The sequence below is a fragment of the Lygodium microphyllum genome, chromosome 6, assembly GCF_053477565.2.
Source record: "Lygodium microphyllum isolate KBCC chromosome 6, Lygodium_microphyllum_v1.1.10, whole genome shotgun sequence".
Classification (NCBI taxonomy): Eukaryota; Viridiplantae; Streptophyta; class Polypodiopsida; order Schizaeales; family Lygodiaceae; genus Lygodium; species Lygodium microphyllum.
Genome location: NC_141140.1, coordinates 148,251,062 through 148,276,309, shown reverse-complemented (window position 1 = coordinate 148,276,309; position 25,248 = coordinate 148,251,062). Strand labels below are relative to the sequence as shown.

General features: G+C 38.0%; 1 protein-coding gene across 3 annotated transcripts in view; it reads left to right on the top strand.

The window, feature by feature from the left end:
- Positions 1-21,431, top strand: part of LOC148035277 (Transducin/WD40 repeat-like superfamily protein) — a 40,979-nt gene extending 19,548 nt beyond the window's left edge. The window contains exons 8-10 of one of the 3 annotated variants that reach the window (XM_087680273.1): positions 19,307-19,391; positions 20,019-20,068; positions 20,964-21,431. In XM_087680273.1, the coding sequence (XP_087536399.1) occupies positions 19,307-19,391; positions 20,019-20,068; positions 20,964-21,059 (231 nt within the window). In that variant the 3' untranslated portion in view covers positions 21,060-21,431. Of the gene's footprint in view, positions 1-19,306; positions 19,392-20,018; positions 20,069-20,151; positions 20,816-20,947 lie in introns of those variants that run through there. The other 2 variants (XM_087680274.1, XM_087680272.1) reach the window with 2 other exon arrangements.
- Positions 21,432-25,248: the final 3,817 nt, after the last annotated feature.

The window sequence follows — 25,248 nt, the reverse complement described above, 5'->3', positions numbered from 1 at the left end:
CAAGCACAAGAGTCTACAGGAAAGCCCTGTCATGAAATATACCTATGGAGGTCTCTCTCATACGAAATTTAATTAATGAGTCATCTTTGCGAGGTTGGAGTGCTTGGGGAGTGTAAAAGACCTCTGATCTAAGTCTGTGCAATCAGATTTGGGTTTCGGACATGTTTTGACCTTTGTTTGGGAGTTAGAGGTTGTTTGTAGGTAAATGTGGTAAGGTCTAAGAACTTTACAAATCTCATCATTTTGCAAATAGGTTGTAGGTCTTAGGTGTGGTAGACAATATTTGTAAATTGTTAGACATTACAGGTGTTAGTGTGCGCTTATGTATGAGTTCAATAGAGGTCACAATTTACTTTAATTAGCAAGTTATTGATAAAAGTGGATTTTTGGGTTTTGTTGTATAATGTTTGAGGGGTTTAATTAGATTGCCAATGACAAGCTTGTTTAGCATAACTTCCATGTCTTGGAAGTTTAGGTTGATTGGTTATTGGGATTACATTGAAGGAGATAATATTGAGGCTTCGGAGTTATCAAAGGAAAATGCTACGCCTGAGTAGACCAAGGCATTTAAGGAATGAAATAAGGATGCTCGAAAAGTGATGTACTGGCTTTACATTAGTGTTTTAGACAATATAATTGGGCATATATAAGATGTAGACAATCCTATAGAAGCATGGAATAACTTGGTCAAGTTGTTTGGTATAAATATCAAAGCTAGGAAGTTACAGTTGAAGTCTGAGTTAAATAATGTCTAGTGTGGCAATTTGTTTATCAATGACTATGCATTGAGGCACTGAATGCCACTTGAAGGTGGGTAGCAGCCTCCCAAAAGAGGAGTTGTCAACCTTGTACAACTTGTTGAAAGAGAATTTGGATGTGTTTGCATGGTCCTACAAAGACCTAAAGGGGATTGATCCCACAATATGTCAACATCATATTGACTTGGAGCCTGATGCCAAGCCAGTACGGCAACGACAGAGGTGAATGAACCCGAATTATTCCACATTGGTGAAAGCAGAGCTGCTGAAGCTTCTGGAAGCCAAGTTCATTTATCCAGTGGCAAATAGTTAAATGTAAATCAATCTGTTGAAATTTGAAACCCTCTACAATCCAAAAATGTTACTTTCTTGCACTTTGTTTACTTTAAACAACAATAAAACATAAATCAACATGTTGAAATATAAAACATTCTACAATTTGAAGAAATGTATTTTATTTACTATGGTAAAGCTTATAAAATCAATAGCTTTGTACAAACTTAGTTTATTGAAATTGAAATTTTTTTACCAACCTTCCAAGAAAGAATGTCACTTTGATCTATTTTGTTTACAAAACCAACAGCTTGGTGCAAAACCATAAAAGATAGGTGCTATGTTTTATATAGAGAACTACGAGCTTATGAAATTATGAAAAGTGTGACAACATTTCTCATTTTGTAGCTTGTAAAAAAAAAAGTGGACTTTTAAGTGGAGTTTAAGTGGTTACAATGGATGAAAAGGCTTAATCTGATATTGCATAGTTTGTTGTCCAAACACAGTTTTGGTATGATTATAGAAGCTTTTTCTAGAATCCTAGAGCGAAGAGATTGCCAATTGACTTCTCTTTCATAACCTCAGTGAGACTCGATGAAAAGCTTGATTAGTAGGAATCTTGCTAGTAGGACTTGCATGACGTATTTTCCATAGTTTTCCTTTTCAAACTCCTCTAGCCACTCAAGATTATCATTAACCTTCTTAAAAATTCATCATTAAGATAGTGTCCATTAAGACTAAGCAGGTTCTTTAAATTTTGGTTATGCAGAGACTTGTTATAGCTTGTCATAAGTAGAATGGAGAATGGGTGAGCTGTAATATTTCGAATTTCTCTGTTGATACTTGTTTGTTGGCCCTAGTCTTTTGCATGGACACATAATTGAGAATGTCTTGCCTTATGCATTGCTTGAAAGCATCATTGTCAGTAGGAAATTGAACATCCTTAATTTTGAAAACCTCCATAAGGTTATTCTCAACAAGATCCAAAACTCGTTTACATTTAGCTAAGAAGTTATCTTTTTGGCTTGAGATAACAAGTGAATTTTAGAAGAGGTGCATAGGTGACATTGTCTCCTTCACTATCTTGAAATGGTTTCTTTGGATATTCCCCAATGAATCGATTTTCAAAGGTTGGACTAGACTCGGCTAGTACTTTGATTTTATGATTCAAGAATTTGAGCTGAAAAAAAATTACATCCATCATGGCCATAGTGGAGATTGTGTTGACGAGCACATCACACAATAAATACTCATTGTAATGCCATAACATTTCTTCATAGGCTTGATTTGCCCGACCTATGGAGTGAGGCCATGCAACAAGCCTTAAACTTGGTCAAGTTTCTTATACTGTGGGTATCTCTGAAGGCTTAATGAAACCAGCCTTCCTTCTTGGAATGGGCGGTGATAACTTGATTTAAGAGTTAATTACAGCAATAAATAAATGCACATAAAACGAAATACAGACTTTACTATAACATTCTTGGATAGTAGACACCATGTTGGCCCCAAAACTGGCGCCCCTTGCGGTATTTCTTTAGCTTTCATTCAATTGGAAGGAGTACAACTTGAGATTCTTCAATCTCCTCCTACTAACCAATTGCTTTTGCTGTCATAAATGACCAGCAAGCCTTTTGGGTCGTTTGCCCCTTGATTCACCCAAGACTTCTTCTCCAATTTGACCCTTGACCGGCCAAATGCTACCCCAAATCAATTTGGGATGGGCTAGCTCTTGAAATCCCTTGATAATCTCCAATTATTAGCTGCTGATTTCAATCCCTTGAGCCTTCAATCTCTGGCATGGATTTTAAGGTGGCTGCTGAACCCTAATTTCTACTGTAAATTAGGGTTTACTGCAGAAATTACAGATCAGCCCACCAAAAATGGCTGAGATCTCCTCCGAATGGCTAAGAATTGCTGAGAATGGCTGAGCATAGGCTGAAGGAGATGAGAGAATGCTGTAGAGAGAGAAAATTTTAAGATTTGTCGCGAAGAATTGATCAAAATCGGCTGCTACCGTGCTATACCAGCCCCAAACGGATGCACAACAACAATAGGAGCATGAGAGACTGTAATTTTCAGGAGAAAGTGCATCAGCAGCAATTGTCAGCTTCCCAAGGTAAAAAATATGCCATCTCCATCACCAAAATGGTCTTCAATGGCTGGGAATTGGCCCCAAAAGCTGGCAGCAACAGTCCAACACCTCTTTCCAACAACTCCAAAATTAAAAAACGAGATTTCCCTCTCCCTTCAGCCCTATTTAGCTTTTTCTCCACTTGCACGGGAAAGTTTTGCCAAGTGGCAGCTTTCTTAATCCATTTTCAGCAATTTTCAGCCATTTAATTAATTTTCAGAATTAATTAATTCTGAAAATTAATTCAACCCTTAATCCATGCCCAAAAAATTGACCTTGCCCATCCAAAAATTAATTGGTTAGGCCTTTTGCAACCCAAAGTGGTCCCATGCATTAATTGACCCTTGGATAAGCATTAATCCATTAATTAATGCCTAGTCCCTAGTGTCACCACTGACACTTAATGGCCAATTAATGGTCATAGGGGCAATCTGACACCAAAATTCACCTAGAATCTAACAAGTGTAACTTGTTACAACTTTTGCCTTTGACACCCATCTTTTTCACAAGGTCCTTGGGCCTTCAACTGTGACAAAGTAGCTTGCACCTCACATGTGCAGCTTTTAATTGCACATTTGATTAATCCTTTAATCAAATGTCAATTAAACATAAGCAAAGCATCAAATTTTTACGTCCTCGTGACACTTAACTTTAATCGTAGATGCCATGTGCAAAGATAAACTAGAATCTTGTTCAGACAAAGAGAGAACCCATTCTCTATGCAGGACCTTAGAGAAGAGAGAGAACTTGAAAGGAGTGGAAGTGATAGCAGAAGTCTTCTCTTTTCCTTTATTTTGCCATAGCCAGGCTTTATTTCAAGAAGCTCGAAGGATGGGAAAGATGCAAGAAACTACAAAGTCGAGGATGTTTTGCTATCAAATAAAATTTTCTTGCTGGGGATAGTAGTCTATAACGTTTCCTTTGTCTCTAAAAACACAATAGACAATTCAATCATTCAATAGTTACATATTTATGGTAGGTAGTTTAAATTTGCATGAGCGAAAAAGAATAGTGGTAAACAAGCACAAAGCATCAACACACAAAAATAATTATGGCAAACAAGTACAAAGCATTGATGTATGATCAGATAGGAGAAATGTGACGTCTATTGATTATAAAAACAACTAGTTCAATTCTAAAGGAAAGCTATATGGCAAGCTCTCAAAAAACTACATAGGACCATGACTCTTAATGAATTGAGCCCTGACACGAGTGCTTAAGAAAACTACAATAATGCAATTACAAAGTAACTAGTAGCGGCCTTAAGAATTAGATGCATTTTATTTGGACGAAGGGGAGCTCGAGGAGTCCAGAATTTCATGCATTGTAAACCGTGAGTTTTGCAAAAATAACACAAATTTCAAAAGGTTCCGCAACTGCATTTAAAGAGCATTATATTAATCTAAAACTAGATAGACTTAAATCATTCCAGACAGACTTGAATGCATACATTGGACGAAATAAAATCACCATTTAGGCTAGAACATAATCAACAAAACATCAGCTGCAAGATATCATGGATGTTTGAAGCAGGTTTGAAGCGCAAGCCATGTCAAAGAAGTCCCAAGAGAAGAGAGGATTCATGAGTCGCTTAACCTGAGAAAGAATTTCACATTGCTTAATCATAGAAAGATGGAAGTTTAGAGAGAAATCATGATGGACACAGAGAGAGAGAGAGAGAGAGAGAGAGAGAGAGAGAGAGAGAGAGAGAGTACCAGGTGGCAAAGGGTTCAATTTGCTGCTCTTCGGGAAGACTCTAGAAATCTTTGCATAACAAAAAAAAAAGATGTGATGCTATAGCTCAAAGAAGACAGTATCAAGATTGGCTATTGGTAAAAACAAGACAATAGCAGTAAACTTGGTGTGGATGATGTCAGGTGTAGCATGCAAATAAGGCATGATAGACCCTTAAAAACCCTAGACTATCGCTTCTGAGTTCTCGAGAAGCAAAAGGGAAAAGTAAGATACGACAAAAATTTCTGATTACTTGGGCCACTACCTTTAAGCCACGTGGCCAACATTAGGACATTATAGATATATGTCATCCACCTCTCTTGTTTGTTACTAATAGCTTAAGGGTGGTTATACATTGGGAGGTGTGCGAAAAATGTTCGTGTTTTTTTTTCGTCCTTTACAAATTATGTGTATTCACTTATCTGAAAAGACATGCTTGTTCAACATCAAACTTGGATGTGGATTACTGTTTATGAATAACTCTTTTTCCATCCACGGGAGGAAGAGTTGAAATATGACCAAACTTCAGGTAAAAACATGTGAGATTAGTTGGTTTTATTACTAGAATGTTTATAAAATTTGATGGTTTTCATTAAGATAGGCTTTAATTTCAATCGTTTTTTAGGAATTCAGACTGAGAAGAAATATACAAGATGTTGGTTTCTAAAAACATTGGTGCACAGTTAGAATGCTTATTGCAAAGATTCCCTACCTAGATGTATTTGTCATCTTAAAAGTGTGAATCCTACAATAAGTCAACATGTGGTGTAAAGGTTGCTTTTTCTTTTCACACATTTTTCCATTCGACATGGTGTCCAACCACTAGGCTTTAAATTTGACACCCAAGGTTGGGCTTTTAAGAAAAAATTAATGATACCTTTATCTTTTTTTTGTGAGCTTAATTTTGACACCCTTGTTCTAAATTTGGGTGTCAACCTTCAAGAAGCTCACAAGAGAGCATTTTTAGATAGAATTTGAGTGATTGCAATTGTTAATAAAAAGATGACAACATCTCATAATATATGTTACAAAAAGCAAGCATTTGCATAATCTATAATCTTTCAAGCAAAATCTCTTGCAAGTTGAGCACAACTATTAATATCAGCTCTTCTATTATCAAGAGCAGTATTTACTTTATCTTGTCTAAGCATTTTCATGAATAGAAGTTGATGCATATATTCTTTCCCATTCTCACCGAGGTTATAAAAGAGAAATCAGCTGAAAATCTCTTAGCTCTAGGATTCTAGAAAAGCTTTTGCAATCATACCAAAATTGTGTTTGGACAATAAATCTCTGTAATATTAAATTAAGCCTTCTCGTCCATTGTAACCATTTAACTCCTCTTTGGAGTTCACATCTTTTTTGGAGACAAGCTATAAAATGAGAAATGTTGTTATACTTTTGATAATTTCATAACCTCCTAGTTCTCTAGATAGAATAAAACACCTATATTTTATGGTTTTACACCAAGATATTAGTTTTGTAAACAAAATAGATCAATGTGACCTTCCTTTTTCAAAGGTTGGTAAATATTTTTCAGTTTCATAAATTGATTTTGTACAAAGCTATTGATTTTTCTAAGCTAAACTTAGTAAATTAAATCCGTTTCTTCAAATTTTAGAGTGTTTTCACGTTTCAACAAGTTGATTTATGTTATAGTGTTGTTTTGTATAAATAGAACACAAGAAAGTAATGTTATTTCTTTGGATTGTAGAAAGTTTCAAATTTCAACAGACTTTTTACATTAATGTGTTACTTCTGTAGTCAATACTGAACCATAAAGTTTAAAAAAAGTTTCATTGTATATCCATAAACATCAACCATGCATGTGTACAACTCTACATCAAGCTTTACAAATTTCAACAGATTGCTTTATGTTAAAGTGTTATTTTCTGTAGTCAATTATGAACCATAAAGTTTCAAGGCTTCATTGTACGTCCATAAACATCGGTAGGATTCAACTTGAACATGCTTTACATCAAGCTTTATATATAGATATTGCATGTACTCATATTTGCAAAATATATAAGAGTACTATTAATTGGGTAGATGATTGTAAGTATTGAGCATGGCAGGATTTGTTTACATACCCTATCATGGCATTTGTTTTAGACATTCCTTCGCATGAAAGCATCATCTTGTTCAACTATTGCTACATGGATGCATTCTAGGAGACAATATCTGTGATAGAAAGTTTCTCAATAGTTTCACGATTTGTTAGAGCATTACACTTGGCAGAAATGCTTATTAAAGCAATCCTAATATTAAGACTATCTCTTGGAGTTTCCCTTTAGTGATAGCAGAGTACTCTTAATTGTGTAGATGACTATAAGTATTAAGTATGGCATCTGTTTTACGTACTCTTGTGCATGCAAGCTTGATATTGTTTAACTACTACTACATGGATGCATTCCAGGAGGCAATATCTGTGACAGAAAGTTTCTCAATAGCTTCACGTTTAATCAGAGCATTACACTTAGGATAAATGTTTACCAAAGCAAATCTAATGTTAAGATATTATCTCTAGGAGCCACCCTTTAGTGACAGCTTCATGAATTGCTCCATTCTTCAAGCTGCTTGCTTGATGGTGCATGCTTTCAAAATACAAGCCCAAGTGACAGCATATAGGATAGCCTCTTATGATAGATCTACTAGAAAAGAAAAAGCTGGATACTTCCTTACCTCCCTCATGCTCAGTGCCGTGTCATGAGATGTAGTAGCAGGGGGACCCTCCCCCTAGCACCAGATGATCACATGTGGGGGCAGTAGGATTTCTGAAACCCCTGTTCCCCATACCTTTTGTGAAAGGGTTCCAATGGAAAGTTAATGGGGTTAATCCGGGTCTGCTGTGCCAATTGTCCTCCCCCCCCCAAACAAAACGCACATTTTTCCCCCTCTTCCTTTCACCTCTACATATATGGAAGGGGAGATTTTGCGGAGGTGAAAGGTGAAACACGAGTTGTCACCAATCTACTTGTCACTGCGAACTCATGGCAGCCAAAATACTTATCTTTGAATGGTTGCCTTTGAACCTAGCGCTGATTGCTGCCCTGCATGTGCAACGTTAATGCATACAATATGCTAACGGCATTAAATTGTTCATCTTCAGCAGTCCCAGGTCCTTTTGCTCTGTGCACTTTAGTAGATCTTACTAAGGGGCAACTGTTTGAAGTCATATACATTGTGACCTGAGTTCGAATCAACATTAAGAAACTTGTAAAGGGGGTTTTACGCCATCCCATTCTTCAGGAACTTGCTTCACAAATTATTACCTGAAATACAGCTGTTTTGTGCAGTCATTTGGGTTGTGTATTGCCTGGGGTTTTTGAACTGGTTGCTGTCAAAAGAAGATGTGCTGTGCAAGCATGCTGCTGTTGAACTAGTTGCTGATTTTGATTGCTGTTTGTTTTAATGTTGTTTGTTATCTATAATCACATGCACATAATCTATACAACTCAAAAGGCTGCTACTGACGAGGACCTGCTGCACTGATGATGTAAGCCTGCAAAAGATGTTGTTTTTGGCCTGGTAATGATGGCGTTAGCAGTAAACCCATGCTGTGGGGAGTGCTGGCTGCCCAAATGCATCAGAGTGAGAGGGTATGCTGCAAACACATAAAGAAAGGGCTGCTGTTGATCAAATGCAGCACTGGAGACCTGCTGGAAATGAAAATTCAGCGTGTCAGTCTTGGATGATGTCACCACAGCAGTATACAGCATAGGAAGATGCTCCACTTCAGTCATCTCCAGCTCCCAACACGGTGGATCATAGCTTGTAGAAAGTGGAGCAAAAAAGGGTGAGAAGTGAAAACGGAGAGAAGATAAACACAGAATAACCAGAGGAGCAACTCTGATTGAACATGGAGCACACAAGGCTGCAACTATCAGGCCCTTTGTGCAGCTCGTACAGGTCAATGAGGGATGAGGGAGTCTGGGATGAATGGAGAATATAATGCATGGTGGAGTGGTCGGGCTGAGAATAAATAGTCCCATCCCTGGGCTGAGAATAAATAGTCCCATCCCTTAAAGTTGGCTGACTTGCATTTAGTGTAGGTCGGACCAATCAAATGTTGAGGCCTAAATGTTGGCACCTTGGTTTTCCCACCCACAAGTGATTTGTCCGCCTTGCCCACATAGCTCAAATTCTTGCTATGAAGAGGGAAAATAGGCTGTTGAGGGATGCTGCCCATCTTGGGCATGCACACGGGTTGAGAGAGTCCATTAGTAGACGGAACTCCTCCTAAAATACCTAGGACATGTGAATTGACAAACAAAGGCCATGTTAGAGCTCCTAATGTCCTCGTTTGACTTGGACTAAGGCTTGTAGGTAGGAGATGACCATATAGACTAAAGACATACACACATGTTCGCTAACCACCCCTCTCAGATCTTGGGTGTGGTAGAAGGTGAGAGGAGATTAAATGGATCTCCGGGTGGTAAGAATAGTGCTAGTATCAATGAAGTTTGTTGATGAAGAATACTAGCCAAGGAGTATGACCCCCTCTCTGGGTTTAAGCTTAGTGCAATGGGAGGCCAACATAGACCAATGGGAGTGGAGAGGCCTCGAAGGAGTCATTCTAGGAACCTTGAGTTGAGAATGGGTGAGCCAAGCCAGTGACCCAAATGAGAGATGAAAGCAAGGAATGATCGAAGGCTCCAAAACCTACTTGAAAAAGATCATCAGGGGCCAAGGGCTTGGTCAAGGGCATACTAGCGGCAGGGAATGCGTCTTGATGTCTAAGGGGAATCTTGATCAATTACTTGTTCAAATGCCTCTATTGCTACCTCCTTTGCAAGAGGTGTGTTGAGAAACCAAGTCATTCTCAACAAGTCATTCAATACATTTCCCCTATTTCATTTTTATTTTGGTTTCTGTTTACATCCTCAAAAAGGCTTCATTTGGATCATTATTTAGTGTCGGGGTGCCACCTGAGATATTTTAGTGGGCACCACTCCAGAGAGTTAGGGCACCACTTGAGATAGTCTTTGCTTATAAATACGGCAATGACTTTCCTCATTCTTCATTCCACACATTCATTCTTTTTGACACTCTGTTAGTCTCTTCCATATTCTTGTCTCCTTTCTCCATCCTCTCCATTGCCATTCACACACTGCGAGGAGGACATTACGGTTCGTGGCTTCTACTTCCATATCCACTTGGTGTTTTGCAGCCTACATCATCTGGTGTCAACCCTTCTCACCTAACATCATTATCAAGCTTTGTTTGTTGCAAATTCATGCTATTTACAGCAGGTCACATCCTCTTTATCAGTCCTACATTAGATACATGCGTTTTTGTGTTTTCTTCACTTGTGAAGGGCTGCCCAACAGTCGCCTAGTGTGCAGCCACTTACATGGAGAGATCTTCATAAGATATTCTTGCGTTTTCTTCTCCAAGAGGCTGCCCAGTAGTCGCCTTGATAGCAACCATAATCTTGGAGAGATTTCAGCATATCCTTCATCTTTGACAACTCTTGAGGATTACATCGTGCTCCCTCTACAATTGGCTCCGAGCAGGAAACAAGAAGGCAAACAACAAGAAGTAGCCAAAGGAAAGTTCAAAGGATGTGAAGACTACCCTTGCCGCTATCAAGTTTGTCTTTGTGCATTTATTTGAGGTTGAGGATACAACCCTTACTTTCTTCATTGAGGAGAAGCCTGATAGTGGGGCCTCTTCATATATGACCTATTGATAGGATTGGCTTCAGGATTTTCGTTCCAGAGGGGTTTTGTCACCATTGGTGACAACTCTTTCATCCCAATTCATGGAGTGGGGCCTATTCCCCTTTTGTTGGATAGAGATGCTTCATTTGCCAAAGTTCTTTTTGTATAGTTTTAGGTTTTAACCTTCTTTTTATTCATGGTTTGACATAGCTAGGTACACGTGTGGTCTTTACCCAGTATGATGTGAGCATTGAGGATGGTTCTATAGGTTCTATTCTTTGGATTAGTACACCGGGGGGGGGGATGGGAGGGGGGGGCGTGGGCTTTATACACTAACTGCCCTTGTTGCATAGACTCTCCATGAGCTTGATTGCTTTGGCATACTTGTTATGGGTACTTGAATTTTGACTCCATTAGATAAGCTTCTTGGAAGAAGTTAGTGGAGGGACTTCTAGATTTTCCTCTCGTTCACACTTTATGCCCTAGGGGTGAGTAGCATAGGCAATCTCGTCCACAAGTTGATTCTCGCATGCTACTACTTTGCTTGAGGTGATGCATACCGACTTGTGTGGACCTATAGGCACGGCCTCCATTGGAAAGGCCAAATATTTGATGCTTATTGTTAATGACTTTAGCAGGTATGTGTGGCCTTATTTTTGGGAGTACAAGAGTGAGGCATACTCCAACTTTTGTGATTGGAAGGCATTTGCAGAAACGTATACTTCTTTCAAAGTTCATGGTGTAAGAGTAGATCGTGGAGAAGAGTTTTGCTTCAAAGGTTTTGAAAAGAGCACAAGATTCGGATGGAGTTTTCTCATCCTAACACACCATCTGAGAATGGTGTGGTGGAGCATGCCAACAAGACCATACTTGAGATGGCGAGCATTGAGGTCTTTCTTGTTTCCTTTGGGGTGAGGTGATTTCTATAGTGGTGCATATCCACAATAAGTCTTTGACTTTGCCTTTGAAGGACATGACTCCGTATGAGGCTTTCTTTGGAAAGAAGCCTTCCATGTCCCATTTTTAGCATTTTTGGGTGTGATACCTATGTCCATGTGGACAAGAAGAAACGTGGCAAGCTCAATCCGAAGTCAAAGAAGCTTATCTTCGTTGGTTATAGCACGGGCCTACCATTTTGTCAGTTAGTCATCAGTTGTGGTTGTGAGCTCCATCAGAGTCTGACGAAGACATTGGAGCTCTAACTATTTCTAGTCATTCAACTTGTGTGCATTTCTTCTTCAGTTAGTGTTGGGTGTGTTCACATGGTGTATGCAGCCATTTATCCAGCTTTGCTAGGGCCTGCAGGCCCAGATTTTGCCATGTTAGCATATTCACCAGCCGGCTTGGCTGGATTTAGTAGGCTGACTGCTATTTTTGATGCCATATTTGGCAATTCGGCCAGTTTACATGATTTTTTGCTATTTTGCTGCTATTCATAGCACCCACACGTGATGCACAAATCATCTTGTCTTCTCTTTGCAGGTTGCACACTCCAACATTTGTCTCCATCTCTGATGCTGCCATCGTCTTCAGCCTGATCCAGTGCCCTCACTGAAAATTTGGGCTGTGTGCAGGGACTGATCAGTCTATCATTTTATTCAGCATTCATTTCAGATTCAGTGCAGATTTCTCTTCCCTTCTGGCTTTCTTTCTCTTCTCCCTTCTCTCTGTGTTCGTGTTTCTCTTCCGTTGCACACTCTCACATAAACTAAGGTCTATAGAGAAAACACACAATGTACAAACCACCACACAACTAACAAATGAACTTAGAGATGAAATGAAAATGAAGATTATGTGTGAAGTCAATGAACAAATTTAGTGGACTGTCCACCAGCCACTATATCATGAGAGAGCGAGCCGAGGGATACTGAATGAGTATGTTGTACTTTGTTGGATTTCGAGGCCGAGCAACCAATTACCAGCCAAAGACTTGAAGTTGGCTGAGTATGATGGCATGGCAAGCTATGCGTCAAGGCAAGGATAGCTGCAGTCGTGACAGCAAAATGCAGAGTGTTGGATGTTTAGGGCATAGTATCATTAAATGGCATTTCAAACCCCCTAATGCCATTTTCGAAATGTTTTCTAAACTAAAACTCTGAAGTGAGTTTCAGGATTGATCGTTTTCATACATACATACATACATACATAAATAAATAAATAAATAAATAAATAAATAAATAAATATGTATGTATGTATGTATGTTAGAGATGAAATGAAAATGAAGATTATGAGTGAAGTCAATGAACAAATTTAGTGGACTGTCCACCAGCCACTATATCGTGAGAAAGCGAGCCGAGGGATATTGAATGAGATAGCGAGCCGAGGGATATTGACTATAACTTAGAGATGAAATGAAAATGAAGATTATGAGTGAAGTCAATGAAAAAATTTAGTGGAGTGTCCACCAGCCACTATATCATGAGAGAGCGAGCCGAGGGATATTGAATGAGTACGTTGTACTTTGTTGGATTTCGAGTCCGAGCAACCAGTTACCAGCCAAAGACTTGAAGTTGGCTGAGTATGATGGCATGATAGGCTATGTGTCAAGGCAAGGATAGCTACAGTCGTGACAGCAAAATGCAGAGTGTTGGATGTTTAGGCATAGTATCATTAAATGGCATTTCAAACCCCCTAATACCATTTTCGAAATGTTTTCTAAACTAAAACTCCGAAATGAGTTTATGTTTAATATATATATATATATATATATATATATATATATATATATATATATGTATGTATGTATGTATGTATGTATGTATGTATGTATGTATGTATGTATGACACACACACACATGTATGTATGCATGCATACATACATATATATGTATGTATGTATGTAGATAGATATGTATGTATCACACACACACACACACACACACACACACATACATATACATACATACAACACATACATGTGTGTGTGTGCATGTGGAGATGGTTTGTGAAAGCAGTTTTTGTTTAGGGTGGAGAGGCCTTAAGCTTTACCTGATTGTGTTTCGGTTTTTGGTTGACAAGCAATGTGTTTTAGTTGTAAACTTTCAATTCCAGCCTTTAAAAAACACTTTTAATGCATACCTTTGCATGCCTATTTTTTCGTTAAAGCCATTTATAGCGAGAGGATGGAAGCAGTCATGCAATGGTTTGCATAACTAAGAAGGTAGTAAGTGCTATCTCGCAACTCTTGCCAGCAACCTGTAGTTGCAAAATATCGACATGAAGGCATAATACACTCAACTTGTCAGAGTTCTTTTGATATAAGAGATGGAGACGAGTTCGTGTGACATAAAGGCTTGGAGTTTTGTGTAAAAATCAAGTAAGTAGTGTTATGTGCATTGATATCTTAAAGTACCTATGTATTGATTTAATACTAAAATCCGAAACTCCTTTCTCCATTTCCAAAACTTGGTGAAACTCTGAAAGTTCATACATACATACATACATACATACATACATACATACATGCATGCATGCATGCATGTATGTATGTATGTGTCATTATGTGTATATATGTATGTATGTATACACATCTATATATGTATATAGAGATGGTTTGTGAAAAATAGTTTTTGTTTAGGGGGAGAGGCCTTAAGCTTTACCCGATTGTGTTTTGGTTTTTGGCTGACAAGCAGTGTATTTTAGTTTTGAACTTTCAATTCTAGCCTTTAAAAAACACTTTTAATGCATACCTTTGTACACTTATTTTTTCGTTAAAGCCATTTATAGGGAGAGGATGGAAGCAATCACACAGTGGTTTGCATAGAAGGTAGTAGGTGCTACCTCGCAACTCTTGCCAGCAACTTGTAGCTGCTAAATAGTGACATGAAGACATAATATCCTCAACTTGTCAGAGTTCTTTTGATATAAGAGATGGAGACAAGTTCATGTGACATGAAGGCTTGGAGTTTTGTGTAAAATTCAAGTAGTGGTATGTGCATTGATACCTTGAAGTACCTATGTATTGATTTAATACTAAAATCTGAAACTCCTTCCCTCATTTCCAAAACTGATTGAAGCTCTAAAAGTTTGTTTTTTTACCCTTTCCATTTCCCCCATTTTTGAAACTCCCCCATATTATGCAGGTAGTAGCATGAGGGTGCAGACCAGCAAAACACAGTAGCAACAATTTATTTGTAGAAATTGCAAAACCATTGTATTATGTTTGGTGCAATAGAGGTAGGGTAGACTAGGAGACTCATGCTTGGCAGCTAGTAGTTACTTAATCTTCTAGGTCTATCATGAGGTGATGGAGAAAGAGTGTAAGCTCCAAGGATGGCAGTGATGGCTAATGTGTTGAAAACACAGATCTAGAGCATGGCAGGAGCTATGGAGGATGGAAGATGAATATACAACTCATGATGATATAGACTTCGATAGACTAAATGTTACACAAGTGAATTAGGTTCCAAGATAGATTAGCTTGGACTCATAAATACATTCTTGTGTAAGATGGACAATGACACTGACAATGACTCAAATGGATAGTTCCATTATCTTGTAATGAGTGTCAACCAAGTACATGCCCTTATAGCTTTTTGGATAGTACCACTCTCCTCACTGTGCATATGGGATTTGAATATCTCTTCCTAGAGCATGCATCATTTGTCTATCTTCTAGCCTCTTTAGGGCATATATCTAGCCTCTATGGGCAAGCATCATTTGCTATTCTCAACACCTCCCCTCAAATGATGAGTCTCTATCCTTGCTGGCTTTTGCCCCCACCCCCCCCGCACACAACCCCCCCCCCCCCCCCCCCCCCCCCCCCCCCCCCCCCTTACATGATGACATGGCTCGGGAGACTAGCTTTTTGGCAGCCTAGTCAAGTTAAGGCTTGAAATTTTACATTAAGAGTAAGGGATTTTACATCCACTATGGGAAACAAGATCCACTACTCACTTGATATTGGAGCTGTTTAGAATCTTGATATTGGAGCACTTGTTTGCTGATTTGTTACAGTCTTCTTGTTGGATATTGAGTGGCATTGACAAGCTTGAGCTGAAGGAAGTAAGGGTAAAATATGAGCTTGAAGTACTTGATGTCAAGCTTGATGATGCTTGATGTCAGGTGGGCTGCTTGATCTTCAGGACTGCTCCAAATCTTCTTCTTCAAGGTCTATACTTGCTGAAGACTTTAGATCTGACAGTTAGTGATCTAGTTGAGCTAAGAAATGTGAGATCTTGAAGTGAAAAAAAAGCTTGAGTTAAAGTAGTTATGGAGTTAGGGTTTTTGCTTGTCAGTCTGACCGGTTTTCTGTTTATAGCAGCTTGTAGAGGACATAATTTGGTAAGATATTTGAGCTGGAGAAGGCTTGAATGGTGGCCTTTAGAAGCCCTAAGGTCGCAGAGAGCACCGCGTCGCATAGAGGGAGATCCGACTGTACAAATAGAACTGGTGCAGTTTTGAACAACGACCATGAATTTTGGCAATGTTGAGCTTTGAAGCGGCCAATGTCAAGCTCTTATGTGATACAGAGTAGCGTCCTGAGTCAGGGAACAAATCCCTACAAGGAAGCAAGTTGGGATATGCTCTGGTTTGAGAGATCCAGAATCTCGAAGTCAGGTAGGTGCTGTTTTGGCTATGGCAAATATGATGTTCAAGATGAAGGTGAAGTTGAAAATGGAGTCATGAGCTAGATGTGAGCTGGACAGAGATGGCCAGAGGTGAAGAGAGACTAGAGGAGCAGAGAGGAGAGCTAAGCCATGCTCAATTGAGCTCTGATACCATGTTGAAAACACGGATCTAGAGCATGGCAGGAGCTATGGAGGATGGAAGATGAATATACAACTCATGATGACATAGACTTCGATAGACCAAATGTTACACAAGTGAATTAGGTTCCAAGATAGATTAGCTTGGACTCATAAACACATTCTTGTGTAAGATGGACAATGGCACTGGCAATGACTCAAATGGATAGTTCCATTATCTTGTAATGAGTGTCAACCAAGTACATGCCTTATAGCTTTTTGGATAGTACCACTCTCCTCATTGTGCATATGGGATTCTAAACATCTCTTCCTAGAGTATACATCCTTTGCCTATCTTCTAGCCTCTACGGGCAAGCATCATTTGCTATTCTCAACATGAAGGAAGAGGGGGAGGGGATGGCCAAGGCTTTGACGAGGAAGGTAATAATTTCAAGGATAATGCAGGATGAAAGAGTGGCCTGCTCATGATCCCCTTTGGATAGAACCTTTTGAGTGAGCTTTCCCATAAAAACTTCTAGAATCTTGTCTTCTGGATTTTTTTGTCTCAGATTTTCGGTTTGAGGTTGTATGAAAGGTGAATAAATTAGCTAGTAAACTTAATATTAACTTAGGGTAAGATCTTTTATAGCTTAAGACACGTTGGTGAAAGAGAACCCTTATTTGTTCTCACTTGGAGACTGCTCAGAAATGAATTATTCTTTCAATTGATGCCAATGAGGCCACTTTCTACTGTGCATGGATTCAATTGACTCAAATGCTAAGAATCACAAATGGACTTGAAGAGACATTGTTGACTAAGACTGACATGAGGAAGACACTGATGTTTAAAATGATGCAATATGTGGGCAAGAATTGCTAGCTTCAATGAGAAAACTGAAGCTTGGCAAGACTCTTTTGATGAATGCTTAGTAGGTTTCTGGCATGTTATGGATTGATGTTCAGCCTTAATCCCTTTGTGTGAGTGTTTATGCCTTTTGTTTATGTAGCTTTTGAAATTTGAGTCTCACCCATTGCGTTGGCATTTATGGTCCAACTTTCAACTTTTTGCCTTGCTCTTCATTATGCCACTCATCTTAACTTTGGTGATTATTTGCTTCTTGCCGAAAGCAAGCCGTAGGTGATCTTTTACCATAAGAAAGTTGTAAACGATGTTAGATTCAAAAAAGGGTAAGATATCTGTAACCCTAGATCGAGGGGCTTCTCTCCAGCCCACCTTAAGAATGTTCCAAAATTTTTTTTCCTTCTTTCTTTCATTATTTGTGGAATTGCAAGTAGTAGGTTTTTTTAAACTTTTTAATGAAAATAATTGGGTGAGAACTCTGGATGAGAACTCTTACATATGAGAAAATTGAAATTTGTTTGAGAAGCCAATTGTAAACATATGAATAGATACTGACTAGTTGGATGATTCAGGCAGAACCAATGGCAGAATAAGTTGAGTCATCGTTTCATAGACTATAATACACAAGATTAGAGTGAACTGTGGCATTCCTTTTCTACACAACTACATTACATAAACTACATTACATAGTGCCAATGACCTCCAGATTACAGAGGATTTGTGTCATTTATCTCTTATGGTCCATTTGACAGTATATTTGACATAGGTCAACCCATAGTTGCATTCTCTCCGTGGATGGATCAATATAGTATGTTCCATCCAGTCCAGTTGCACATTTATGATCTGTATCTGTTCATGATCGTATGGTTCATGTAGCGAGAAATTGTCCGTTGGAGTTTCATAAAATGTCCTCCTACCCTGTTTTGGCTGTTTTTATGACTAATGTTTAGGCTTTTTTTTTTGACTATTTTCTCTCTTTTCTCTTATCCCTTAACTCTTAACTGTACCTATGACTGCAAGCTTCAATCTCTTCCTCTTTGTGTTCTTGTTCTTCTTCATGTACATCCACCTGTACCTGTCTTACCACCTCCTCTTCCTCTGAATCTCTATTACCATGTCCTCTTCCTCTACCTCTCTTTTTTCCCTTCTTCTACCTCTCTCTCTACCTCTGCCTCCTCTTTCTCTACCTTCCTCTACCTTTTCTCTTTCTTATCCCCTACCTCCAGCTCTAGCTCTATCTCCTCTGGGCTCTTCCTTTACCTCCTCTATTTGGAACTTGGATCTATATTTATTATTACTTGCCTTGTCACTCTTATTTGATTTTGGATCATGGATGGTCTTGTTGAAAAAGACATGTTTAAAGTTTATAAGTACCTAGGTTAACAAACAGTTAACTTCTTATGTATTCTTTAATGATTGTACAAAACAACAAACTTTATCTGGTAAAAACTTGTGTATATATTATACCTTACTAAGTCTGCTTATTGGATAAAATATACACATTTTACCTGACTACCCTGGGATAACCTATATTCAGGATCCCTAAATCAATATCATGGACAAATAGTTTTTTGAAATAATTCTTTATATGTACAAATAGTTTTTGAAATAATTCTTATATTCCTCATCCAAATAAAAAGTGTGATTATTTTATTTAAACTCATTAAAGTGACACTATCTGAAAAGCAAGAGGGATATCAACTTTTTCACAAGACTTACCTCAAAAGATAGCTTTCTAAGAAATCAATGATTATTTTAAAGATAACTCGATGCCCAATACCAAGTAGCTGCTCAATAACTGAAGCTTGACGACAGAAATACACAGGATCCATGTAATCAAGAAATGTGCCATTGTTAATTGGAAATTACTTGGAGTTATTAAAATTGAAATTCAATCTCCCCACAGTTTTGTCCACCTTTTGCTGTAGTGTCTAGTCTTATGATTTGGACTAGTTGCCTGAGGAAGAAATTTAGTTTGTTTGTTGGATTCCTCCAACAAAAATCATGCCACATTCAGTAAGGTTTATCCCGCAAGTGAAAATGGCAAGAGATTTTTGTTGTAGTAGTTCCAAAGCTGCTCAAATGTCAGTTCTGAAGTATTCAGGTTTTGTTGCAGGCTACTTAAGTGGTGATAATCTGTAAGGTATCTATTTGAAGTAACAAATAAACATTTTTGTTGCCAATTATTATTTTGCAGTTGCATGGATTCACATTGGAGCCAAACCCAGAGGGTGGTGTATTGGAGGCATCTTTCAGTCCAGATGGTCAGTTTGTTATATCAGGTAATTTCAAAGCTGGTTGCCTTTTTTAGTGCTTATTAGAAGAGTATATGCTGACACAGCCATTTGGAGTTCAATAGTTGTAGGCAAGATTTGCGAACAAATAATGCACTTTTTGAATACCCTATCTGCAAGCATGCATGCATGTGCATGTCTTTGGTATGCGATTGTGGCACACATTATATGCTTGTACAATTTACTGCAAGTTTTGAATAATGTGGATGGTTTTATTTGACCATAGAGAAACCTAGACAATTTAGAATTCAACAGTTGCAAGCAGGCTTTGCAAAAAAAAGGAAAAAATTCAATTTTGGAATTCTTCCTCCATATATGTGCATGTACCTTTGATGTAATTGCTGGAGCTTGCATTTTCTTGAGGGAAAATCTGCATTCTGCAAACTCTTGCCTCTCTCATCCAAACTCGCAATTCCGCCAATTGAGAAGTTATTTCCAAGGTGTTGAGATGTTTGGGAGCTGTTGACAATGTCAGATCCGTCAATGATGCATACAAAAATTTATACTCTTTCTTGTCCAAACTCAGAATTCCACATTTGGAGAGTTGTTTACAAGGTGTTGAAGGCAACAGTTAAATGGAAACATTTGTAAGCTGTTGCTGTAACTTTGTGACAGGTTCTGGAGATGGGAGCTTGCGTGTTTGGAGCACAGTCTCAGGCAATCAGGTGGGAATCCAGGAAGCTGAGTGTTTGGAACTCCGAATAGTTGCAGAAGTCTCATCTTGGCATTTATGCTTTTGCGTTTGCAGGTAGCATGCTGGCTGAATCACGCAGGAATTCCTGCAGTTGTTAAATGGGCTCCACGGCGTGTCATGTTTGCAAGTGCATCAATGGTCCTTGCATTTTGGTTGCCAGATACTACAAAATTGTCTCACTTCAATGAAAGCAATAATTCAACAGTTATGGATGAAGCACCTGGTTAAAATATACAAAGTTTTGACAATCCTTATTCATGGTATTTCTCTTGTAAAGTCCTCTGACCAGTACCCACTCAGTCCAATCTACAACACACTCTCTTTCCACTGTATTTATGGCTTAGGAGAATTTGAGGGAATTGTTGATGTGGAAGATATTGTCTGCGGCCTAGTAGTGTGGCATTGAGGGAATTCTTGAGATGTTGCACATGTTCCCATGCATCTATCCCATACATCAGCACAGTGAAATCATTTTCTGCAGAATGGGATTAAGCCGATTAGCAATTCAATGCTGCCATCAGTTGATAAACAGTTACGATATGTTACCACCCATTTTTGTACAAGCCTACAGCCCAGTCATCAAACTGCATTTTGCTTTGGCAACTCTCATAAGCAAGAATTTTCTTTCTTCCAGTCTGTACTTACCCACAAGGAGCCTATGTGAAATATTGTGTACTGTGTATTACTAATGAAACTGCCATAGTGTGAAATTGAACCATATCTTGTCCTTGGAATTGATGATCCATAATGGTATATGCAGTTTAGAGGACGTCAACCCCTGAATCAATGAATAAGCACAGTAATTGCCTTTTTTAATTGCTCATTATTTGACAGTCATTTAATATGACAGGTATATTAAATGACAGGTAGAGGGGCCCCTCAGTGAGCCCACAAGTCAACCAAAACATGGATCTTCAACAAAGGACCCCTACCATATGTTGGATTCTTCCAAATCATTGTGACATCAGGAGCCTTCTCTGAGAATAGTGAGTGGGATCGGGTAACAAACATGGCTACACTTTGGTTCACATTGATTGCCTTTTCATGTTTATTGACTTCCACTTCATTTGTGGAATGTCGAAGGATTGTAGTTCTACAAGCATCCTGATTCTTTCCACCTTATACCTTCGACAAATTAAGCATTCGATTACACACCATAGCACATCTCTTTTTAACCTTGGCCAGTGATAGCTTTTGCGAAGTACATTAAGAGTATTGGCATATCTTTGATGTCGAGCAATTTGGCTATCATGAGCCTCCCAAAGGATGTTGTCCTTAGCTTGTTCTCCCCTTGGAACACAAAGGTGATCTTGATAGTAAAGACATCCATTGCTTGCATGATATTCCTTTATAATGGCTTGTTTCTCCTTAGAACAACTACCTTGAAGCAATTTGGTTAGGAGTATGTGATATTCCTTGTCCTTTTGCATTGCCATTTTCTCTTGCTTTTGTTCATGCATATGTCCATGTGTGTACTATTTAGCTTGTTACAAAGTTGCGCTCTTGTATTTTGATCCTAGTGGTTGGTCTATGCTCTTGGAGGTATAAGCAAGTTTGACTTACTGGTGCATGGTGATTCTTTTGCCTTGTGTGGCTTATCTTTCCTCACATTACCCTTGATCAATTAGAAGGGTCCAAGGGCTCAAGCATATTGTCATTAAAAATTTCCACATTTTTAGGTTGGAAAATAACAACTATTGAGAAGCATCCCCATAGGTAGACTCTACAAGGCATATTACTTCTCATAGCTATCTTAGAAGGGATAATGATGGCACCATGCTAAATTAGCATTCTTGCTTGTGATTTCACCCCCAAAAACCCTCGATCAATTAGAAGGGTGCAATGTCAACAACATATTGTAATCAAATTTTTGTACATTTTTAGGTTAAAAAGGAACACCTATTTGAGAAACATTGCCCCATATGTGGACTCTAGAATGCATATTACTTGTCATAACTACCTCAAAGTCAATTGCCCCATATGTGGACTCTAGAATGCATATTACTTGTCATAACTACCTCAAAGGGGATAATTGCCAAATTAGCATTCTTATTTATGATATCAAGCCGAAAACACGTAAGGATTGCAAATATAAAGCATTTTGAAACAATCATCATGTTTTCAAACCCTAATAATTGCCATAAACTAATGTTAAGGTAAATTAATCTTTAGGCGTTTTGACCTTGATTAATTACATTGATCTAGAATTGGAATATGTGTTTTATCCTTGATTAGTTGCATTGATCTACAATTAGAATGGGTGTTTTATCATCAATTTATAACATTGATCTACAATTGGAATAGACTTTTGCTCTAGCCCAAGTGAGCAATATTGTTTTTTTCAATCTATAGACATTTCAGGAACAAATTGAGGGCCCTTTTGAGCCATCTCATCTTCTCAACAAGTTTTCCTTTGATCCATTGTTGAAAGCATGATGGAGATGATAGATTCTACCTACAATGAGCTTAACAATTTTTATTACCAACTTTATTTAGCTTCAACATTTGATGTTTAACTTCTACTAATTATGCCATTCTGAAAAGTGAAAAAAATCTTGATGATAATGTTCAAGTTATATTAAAATCATAATAGGTCCATATTTGTTCTTATAATTGATGGTAGAGTTTGGGATGTCTCATGTTTAGGAGAATTTGATGTGCCCAAAGAAACGCTCAAAGAAACACATTTCATTCTTAGTTGGATCTCTAAAAGATGGTCCTACATTCCATGTCATATTATTAGAGTGCTTGGTAGGAGCACTATTGCATGTTGATTTGTACTTGAGGTGGTTTGAAGTCACCAAAATGCATGCCATGTTTTGATAAATTTCCAAAAGGTTATGCCCTTGCCTTGTTACATGAATTAACTAGATGGCAACACTATTTCGACATACAAAGGCAAAAAAGTTATGACACCAATTTCTACTTGTTAATTGTAGACATACAATTTTGTAGCCTTTGTGGTTATGTTGGAATCTATGATAGGGTATGCAAACTTCACATTGGTTATGCCTTCATAATGAGGCAAATGAACCACTCAAAAGAGGCAATGCAAAATCTAGAGAACCTACTCAAGAAATTGGATATGCATGACATTATTAAAATGTTTAGACTTATGGGATCTCACATGAAGTTCTCTAGCATGTCGATATGCTTGGGAATATGGCAAGATAGGTATTGGATAACATACGTAACAATAGGTCTCAAACTAGATGGAATCTAGGTACAAGTCTTTGTAAGTATGCAATTAATGACAACAATCATGTATAACTTGGTCCCAAACATGACGGTCTAGCAGATAGTAGTTGGGCTCATAATCACAAGGTTGTGGGTTCAAGTCTCATTGAGTGCAGTACTTGGTTGGGCACGCATGATGTGTTTGTGAAAGTTTGGGCTCTTGCATACTCAAACACTCGGTTGGTTCTCTTCCTCGGTAGGGTCATCGAGGATGGGGATATAATTGCAATCAAGCTTTGCTACTCATTCAGCTTGTGAGCTATCCTAAGTGTGCATAGGAAAATGCTAGTGTGGCTACTGCTCACTCTTTTGGCTAATATTTGGAGGAGAAGTTCCCCCATTGTGGTTGTTTGGGTGTGTTCAGAAAAAGAAAATCATGCACAACTTTAAAGAAATGCACAAAATTGTGGGATAGTTGTGAAAAAAATGGTATCACATGAAAATTACAAATGATAACGATGTTGAGGAGCTGCTAGTGTGGTTATTACCCACTCTTTTGGCTAATATTTGGAGCGGAAATTCTCCCCTCATGGTTGTTAGGGCATGTTGGCCTTATCTTAAAAAAAAACATCATGCACAACTTTAAATAAATGACGAAAGTGTGAGATAACCTGGAAAAAATGGTCTCACATGCAAACTACAAATGATAATAATGTTGATGAGTCCCAATCATGTGCTAGTTAGTTTAGTATTCCAATATATGTGCTTTGCAAAAATCATTAGCGATTTCCTTATAGGATTTCTCTTTGACACAAACCACTTCAAAACTAAACATGTGCACATTGGTGTCATTATTTTTTGTTTGTTCCCACTTTTTAAAGTCTTTTCATTAAAGAGAAAGAGTGATTTTAATAAAAAGGCGATCTTAAGTTGAACTAAACTAGCTCTTAACTAAAAAAAGTAGCACTAATTTTTGAATTTCAATTCACCATGTGATTATACCATTGTAAAAGCATATGTTCTAATGGACAATGCTAATAAATGAATGAATAAATAAGTAAAGGTAAACTTCTACTTATGGACCATATAGAAAATAGTATGGCACCATTAGTGAATAAGGAATGGAGAAGTCTCAATATCATACATGATAAGTGCATTTCAAGTATACACATCATGATGTGCACAAATTACCTCCTCAAGTATTTTATTAGTTCTTTCGAAAAAATTCTTAAAAATGAGAAGGCAAATTAATCATGAAGACTAGAAGAAATTAAAGAAAGCATGGCATGCTACACCTAATTCCCGCATTGCATGATACACAAGTCCATTGGGTTCATAATGAAAATAAAATCGAATAATCTACTTCAATATACTTATTTTTGAGTATTCATTTAATTATTATTTTCTTAAAAAATACAATGTAATTTTTGGAAATTTATTAGTTACCCTCCCAAATGACTGAGAGGATTTCTTGCCCTACCCTCAATTATTGTTTCCAATTTATAAAGGTCTGTTCTTTCCTTTTGTTAGTGTTTCATATTATGGCATATACTTTTACAACAACACTATAACATGATGATTTATTGACATGTCAAGTCCAACATGAGCTAACACTCATGTACCTGGATGATTGTTTCTGCATTCATATAACTGATGTAGTTGGTATGTGTGCACTATAGCAATGAGGTAATTCAAAAGGTCTATGTATTGCCTCATTCAACAAATTTGTACATATCCCATGAAAATAAGATAGCCACAGATTTTCACGGAACACTCAATTTTATCGCTTTGATCTCCTAACCCTCTACCAAATAAGCTTCCATCTCTGCTGTCAAGAAACTTGAACAGCACCACCACCTCTATGTTGAGTACATTATCTCCTAGTAAGTATAGGATGCTAGCATTTGCCATGGCATTAGCATCACTAACTGCTCCTTTATCACATTAAGAATACAAAACATATCAGGATGAAGA